Below are 7,472 nucleotides of genomic sequence, written 5' to 3' on the forward strand. Positions count from 1 at the left end.
TCTCTCTCTCTCTCTCTCTCTCTCTCTCTCTCTCTTTCTCTCTCTCTCTTTCCTTCTTTTCTTCTTTGATATTTTCTCTATCTCTCGAAAATCAATTATTTTATTCAAGACGAATTCACCGTTGAGGAGGAATTTTTCACTATTCCTCTCTTGATAAATTTTCGCATCTTTACAGTCTTTTCGGAAACTATTGTGACTTGTATCTAACTGCGCTGTTAACCCAGTTTTAATTACCAACTGATTAATTAAAAGTCCTCGTGTTGCTAAAACTCACGTACAAAACACGGTCCCAACAACATTTCATTTCGTATTCTTTAAAGGTTGCATGTCTAATAATAAATTGTATTTATTGCTGACATTGGTGCCGCCTGGAGCTGTTGAAGTAGTCTTATGTGGGTCGTACGATATTAGCTATCAACTTCGTTCGCAATCTGACCTTATTGTGCAAAACTGAAAAATTATATACAACTTTGTTATAAAACAATATAAATATTTGAATGCGTTGTAATTGATATGACGTTTGTAAGCGAAAAATATTAACGAACTGGTCAGGGGTTATTTACTGAACACAGAAAAAATAATGGTAGATAAGAGTTAACACTGCGACTGCTCCTTAACATTTACGAAAGCTACGAGTCATTGCACATATTTTAACAGTTTTTACAATTCTTCGACACCAAGCTTTTTTTTATTGTTGTTGTTGTTGTTGTTGTTTTGGTTGCTCAGCACTACAATTGGCTCTGAACAACAACCAGATTTATGACCAAATTCTCTCCTGCCAAGACCACCCAAAATTTTTCCCCGGCAACAATATTCGCTATTAAATATGGTAGCTCGTAATTTGGAGAGAAGTTGATTGCCAATTCTAGCTGACTGTCTTAGGCTCGTCAACATTCAAGATTTCATTGATGATACGTTTATGAAACCACGGGATATTTACAAAAGTCTGTTATTTCTTCAATATAAAATAACAAAGAAAATAGTTTCGACACTGTTTCGATTTTTCCTTACCTTTTTCGCTCTGTTGAAAGTTAATTTTGCCATTCTTCCGTTTGTACTTTTGTAGTAAAAGTCAACTGTTTTTGTATCCCCGTTTAGTCTAACGCCGAGTTGCGGCCGGTTATTTGGATCTACGATTTTGAGTAAATTCCATCTAGCTTTCCGTGTTGGCCCTCTCATCATGAAAGTGCTGATTAATGAGAACTGTTCTGGTAATCCCTTTGGAAATAAGGCACTGCAGAAAAAAATGAGTAAAGATGAAAAAAAAGAAAGGAGCAGTTAGTAAGCAGAAAAATCATTGTAAAATCGTTATTTGATCCGTGAACAATAACAGCAAGGGGAGGTTATCTTGTGAAGAAGAAGTAAGATGATGAAGTATTAAAGATATTGTGAAAGAAAAAGGTTTTGTTATAGGAGAGAAAAAAAAAAGAAAACGAGAGGAAGGGAGAATGAGAGAGAGAGAGAAAGCAAACAGATATAAAACTGATATGGAATACAATTTTATGAAAAGTCATTGCATTTTTTTCATACGTTATTGTCAGCTTTTCAACCAAATTGTAATCACACCAGAGCTTAAATAAATATTTGGTTATATTCTGCCGATTGTGATTTTAGTCGTTTTTGTAATTCTATACAAAACACAGTAAATGATATCGGACAAATGCAGCCATTAGGGTTAGGATTAGGGTTAGGGTTTTATTTCCCGGAAATACTTTCATTTTTTTTACTGAAATAGGGACTCGTGATTGGAAAATAAATGGCAATTCTTATGTGATATTGTTGGCAGTTCTTGAATTCAATACTAACTTACAGATAGATTATTTCACTAACTGGATTATATCAGCCTAGCGAGAAACATCAATCAAACGGATTTGAAAACGGATATGTTGTTTGGCAGAAGATATTGAAAAGGAACAGACTAATGTGAAAACTAATAGAAAGACAATTATATCGTTTATAGACAGTTATATCATGGAACTGAGCAGGAATATGAAGTGAGAAACAAATACCTTGTGGGAATACGTAAATTTGACCCTTCTGTTATTTTATAAGCCACCTGTAGAGCGTTGCTACCCCGCGTTTGATGTACACCTGGGATATTTGTTCTTGTGTCTAATTCATATGTAGATATAAAATCGAATGCTGAAAAATATACAAAGGAAAACATTGTAAGATAGAACTATAAAACAATTATTTGTGATATATTGATAGAAAGTTTATCAAAAGACAAGATGAAAGAACCTTTGAGAGGTGTGTAAAAGGAGAAACTAAAGAAAGAGAGAGGGGAAGAAAAAGAGAGGGAGGGAGGGAGAGAGAGAGAGAGAAAGATATAAGATTTGGTCTTAATTAGAAATTTTATTAATGAATCTCGCTATCAATTAACATAAAACTGTTATAAGGTCGATATTATTGTTTTACATTCATAATCTGTTTCTTTTCTTTACCTTTCTTTTTTCATCATCGAATGAGAGCAGGAAGAAGTGTAGCCATGAGGTTTTTAATGGATTCCGACACTGACGATCGAAAGGAAGAGAGTCATCTCTACACCAGAAACCAGGCATGAATGTTTGTAACAAAGTATATTTCCGCAAAGTCAGTTGGTGTTGAAACTGGGTCACGTTTTGACGCAATCTCCGCAACCATTAGCATTACTTTGGTTCAGGTAAACTTATTTTGGAGATTTAAATAAAAGATGGACTCGATTAAAATGTTTTGTTGTTACTTATCTACATCTACGGGAATTGAGCTCAGAAATAATCATAACCGAAATGGTGTAGGAATCAAGTTTATAGAGAATTCCTGGCAACTCATCACTCTTGGAATCCTTGGTGTTGGTTCCATTTATCACAAAAGTGCCAAATGATGGAAAACGATCGAGTCTGCTTTTAAATATGGTCGTCTGGTTTTTGTTCTTTCGAAACTCTACAAGGATTTAATTGTAGAGAAACGAGACTAAAATGCATATTATGTTTGGGGATTTGATAATTTATTCAGGGGTTAATTCTTTTCTCTTTTTTTTCAAAACACCGGCGAGAAACCAAAGATATAAATATTCTTAAGACATAGTCCCTGGCATCGAATTAGACATTCTCTTTTCACTTGACAGAATACGTAACGTGAAACAGTGACTGACCAACTGGACACCCACAGCTATTGGCACTATCGTTCCAAAATTGCTTCATGAAATAAATGAATTTATAAACTTTGAAACTTTAAACTCTTCATATATGTTGAAACACTGAGCAGTTCTTTATTAATTTTTTTTCCTTTTAAACTCCGTTGACAAAACGTAAGCAAAAAGACGAAAAGAGGATTTCCATGGTAGACCTATGTCTTTTAGCTTTCATCTGTATCACGTATTTTAGTTCTTATAAGGCGTATACTATTTGAAGTCTAAAAGATTTTTTGCTTTGTAGCAATATCACCAGCAGATTTCAAAAGCCATTTCTTGTGATCACTCATCTCACCCCTGCACATCCCTCGCACCATCATTGTTGCTTCTGCCATTTCTGTAATAACATGTCCGACAACGAAAACATCAGCATTAACAGAAAATAACACCCATCTTCGCCAACACCATGGTTTCTACAACCATCACGCGTCTGACTCCTATCAACAGCCTGTATGTGTTATATTTTACATGCTGGTGGAATAAATTAAAAAAGCTCATGGTTGGCTGATCACACAAACAACATTTCGCATGATATTATACATGCTGCCTGCGTCATAGAAATAATGTGTCGTCGGCTGATTAATGAACAACATAACAAAAAAAAACAAAGGAAAGAAAAAAAGGAATTTCTCGTTGAAGTTTGACATATTTTTAACTGAACAGTTTTAGGTTGGACATTAACACATAACTTCAACGAACTCATATTTATGGCATACACACATACATACATACATACATATATTTGATGAAGGCCAAAGAATATATCGATTGAAGTCGCTAACGTTAATAAAGGCACAAAGGTAATTAGTCTACAAGAAACAAGGAAACGTAATCCTTGATACTCTGTCTATTAAACCTGGTGACATATTTCTATGTCTTTTGAGTTGGTGTATTGATACCGTAGTTTAGAAACAGGAAGTGTGATGTTGATATCTTTAATGATATAAATTAAATATCATGGCTTCGCACAAGCGCTATGTGTCAACTAACTAGAAGCTTACCTCTTGGTCTTTGATACTCGTTTCAGGGTTACTATTATTTGCAACAACAACTACTCTGACTTAAAACACTGTTTTTCGTTTGTGTTTATCTTCGCACCAGAATCAAAAGTTCGGTTGATCACCGGACGTAAAATATAAATTAAATCTAATTATTTCAATCTCAGCATTTTATGGTAAAAGAGATGAATGAGTTTGAGAGTTTTTAAACAGAAATAGTAAAGTCATTGTACTTCGTTAAGGGACAATGATCTGCTAAGTTCATCTCATTTCATCTTCTTCGCTCACTTAATCCTGGGATGGTCACGAGGTTAGAGTTTTGAAGTATGTCCTCCTCCGGGTCCTGTCAGAAGCGACCATCTCCAATCGATCTGACTTGATCTCCAAGCATGACCAACTGAGTTCATGGATGTTATCCAACCATCTTGCTCGTGGTCTACCCCCAGGATCTTCTGCCTGTAATCCTGCCCAGCCATTCTTTCCCGAGACATTCTTACCACATGGCCATTGTATCGGAGCTGTGATCTCTCAATTCGGTGAAGTAGCATCTCTTCTTGGAGCGCATCTCTGATCTTCGAGTTATGCACTTTGTCGAGTAATGTTACTCCACAGACTGTTCACAGGAGTTCCTGTTCTTTCTGTCGTTACCCAAGATTCAAGTTTTAAATATTGGAAGTAAAATACGAGTTACGTTAATAAGGTTTATACTTAAGGGACTTCATGTCCGAGATATAAAGAAAACGCCCGTTAATTCTGAAATTATCACGGTCGTTCTGGTATCATGTGATTTTTCTTCTTCATTTTTTAGGTTTAATGTAAAAAAATAAGCCAAATTTTCAGCTCTCAAAAACTCCATAACATTAATATTCAAATATAGCTAAATTATTTTAATGAAGCCGCTAATTTCCTCTTAATAATACTTAGATTGTAGTATTTGTAATGCCCGCGTGAAAGACTTCCATCCGAAACTTCCTGTTCAACTAGTGTAACTCATAAGTGTTTTATTAGTTTACCCCGGTAAATTTCAGTCCTCTCATAGGAAATCGATATTCCTAGCCATAAATAATGTAGTTCGATAATTGAACTCCATAATAGCATGAATAAGCTAGTTATCTAGTTTATTTGTTGGAGAATGTTTATGTGTGAGCTGATGTACTCTAGAATCAGCATTGAAAGACTTTGCTGGGATAAGCGTAAAACAGAGGAATAAAATACACTTACGCAGAAAAAAAAAAAAGACATTCGCAATTTAGAAAGATGGCTCAATTTTGTTTGAAGAGTTCAAAGTATTTTTTAACAGGGAAACGTTATCGAAAATAACATGGAATAAGTTGTGAATGACTGTTGATGATTTTTGTTTTATCACTGCTATAGTTCTAAGGTCACATAGAAGTGACACCTTAATGGAGTTGCTTTCACGTCTCAATTGTGAGTTCCAGGAGAGTTTTTAATTCTTGGCATGCACGCTTTTGTTTTGATTCTGCCCTTGTTAACGCTAGAGTTTTCTTGTCAAATCCTTTCCCACCACCGGACCCCGAAAGTGTTAATCCGCCAGAATAAGAAAAGCAAGTCTAGTTTTCTTTTTTTCTTTTGATTACTTTTTTAATAAAATAATAACTCGGTGTCATATTTGTTGTCGGTTCTGTGACATTAGGACAGGTTTACGAGTTTAGATATACTGATGCCACATACGTAGAAATAATGTTGTTTTTAATTTCCTCTCGGATTCCTTTAACTATAATTACATCTAGTAAAGTAAAAGAAGGGGTTTTCAGTCGAAATATAAAGAAAATATTGCGAGTGAAATGCCACGACGGCTTTTGCAGTAGAAGACAAACCGTTCTATTTTGTAACTGAAGATCATCTCATATATCATCACTAATTTAATAAAATTATATTTTTAGTAAACAAATATTCTAAATTTATTAATGGCTTATGCCTCCTTAGTAGCTAACAGCTAATACTTAAATGCGATATAATGCGCCGTAACGAAAGCGTTGAATCCAGTTGCGGTTTGCGGTTGATATTAATTTTTTTATGTTGGTTATTTGGTGGCATTCCTGAAGATCTCCGATATCGTGTTCCGTATTTAGGTATGAGGCATTTTATAAAACTACTGTGGAATAACCACTGTACACAAAAGCTACAGTAGTTACTTTTCGTATGTGGAACATAACAATGAGCAATCTCAACAAACTTGTCGACATGCTACAGATTCAAGTGCCAAATTTATTTTGGCAAGACCAAGATTGGAAAATAAACTTGATGCCAATATGTAAATAGTTATTAGATATTTTTAAGAGCTTATAAATCACTTACAAAGTATAATATATTTAAAAACTGGATAACGTTTACGAGAGACCGGAGACTTGTCAAAATATTTATGTTGTGAAACTTGTTGAAAATCAAATAAATACTTCCACATATATTCTGACAGAAAAAAGAGCAAATAGTTCCAAATTCATTTCTATACACTGGTTGTGGTAAAAGGGAGTATTCCCTTGTATTTCTCTTAAAAATATATTCCCCATGGGAGAATATCATCTGAACTGGTATTTTGATCTAAAAACGATGCAAGTTAAAATGGAAGATCAGAATAGACAACTCGGTACGTATAATGACGTGTACAGAGTACAAGGATTGTGGATTCTGGTATTCTAATACTTTATGAATGTTATTCTAACATGTATAGCAAATAGGCTCCATCGATGAGGACAAACTCAGTGCCGGAGCTGTATCGAAGCAGCAGTACAAGACTTGGGAATATCGTATGGAAAAGTATCTACGTAAATATCGTTTAACAAAATAGATTAAGAACTAATCTAGGAATTTAAGACGAACAGAAATGTAAGGAAATAAAATGATTGTATTGATGTGTAGATAGATTTTATTTCCTTTCTATGGATTTATGTGGCTTTAAAGAATGATATGTTAAGAGAGATTTTCATAAAGTGTAAAATGGATAAGCCGAGCTGAAAATAGTAATTAACGAAAAAGTGTGGCTCTACCTGGTATGTCGTCATATGCTCCTAAATTCTCTGGACATACTTCATCTGTTTGTTCAAAAACTTCTGAAAATAGAAATGGTAATACGGGTATTAGTATAAGAATTAGTATAGATATTAACGGAACTGTCACCCCCCCTCTCTCTCTCTTTCTTTCTCTCTCTCTCTCTCTCTCTCTCTCTCTCTCTCTCTCTCTTTCTCCATCTCTATATATTTATGCATATATATTTATGTGTGTATGTGCATGGTGAATCACCAAGCTATCAGGACATAAACAAACCAACAACAGTTGTCAAG

The 7,472-nt window shown here is 34.6% G+C and overlaps 1 protein-coding gene across 3 annotated transcripts in view; it reads right to left on the reverse strand.

Annotated features, from left to right (window-relative positions):
• Positions 1-7,472, reverse strand: part of LOC106871778 (collagen alpha-3(IX) chain) — a 239,898-nt gene that overhangs the window by 167,831 nt on the left and 64,595 nt on the right. For all 3 annotated transcript variants that reach the window (XM_052969917.1, XM_052969918.1, XM_052969916.1), the window contains exons 3-5: positions 7,179-7,241; positions 2,010-2,142; positions 1,012-1,234 (exon numbers count right to left, since the gene is read on the reverse strand). In XM_052969917.1, coding sequence (XP_052825877.1) covers positions 1,012-1,234; positions 2,010-2,142; positions 7,179-7,241 — 419 coding nt within the window. The remainder of the gene's footprint in view (positions 1-1,011; positions 1,235-2,009; positions 2,143-7,178; positions 7,242-7,472) is intronic.

This window comes from Octopus bimaculoides, chromosome 8, assembly GCF_001194135.2.
Source record: "Octopus bimaculoides isolate UCB-OBI-ISO-001 chromosome 8, ASM119413v2, whole genome shotgun sequence".
In the NCBI taxonomy this organism is placed as follows: Eukaryota; Metazoa; Mollusca; class Cephalopoda; order Octopoda; family Octopodidae; genus Octopus; species Octopus bimaculoides.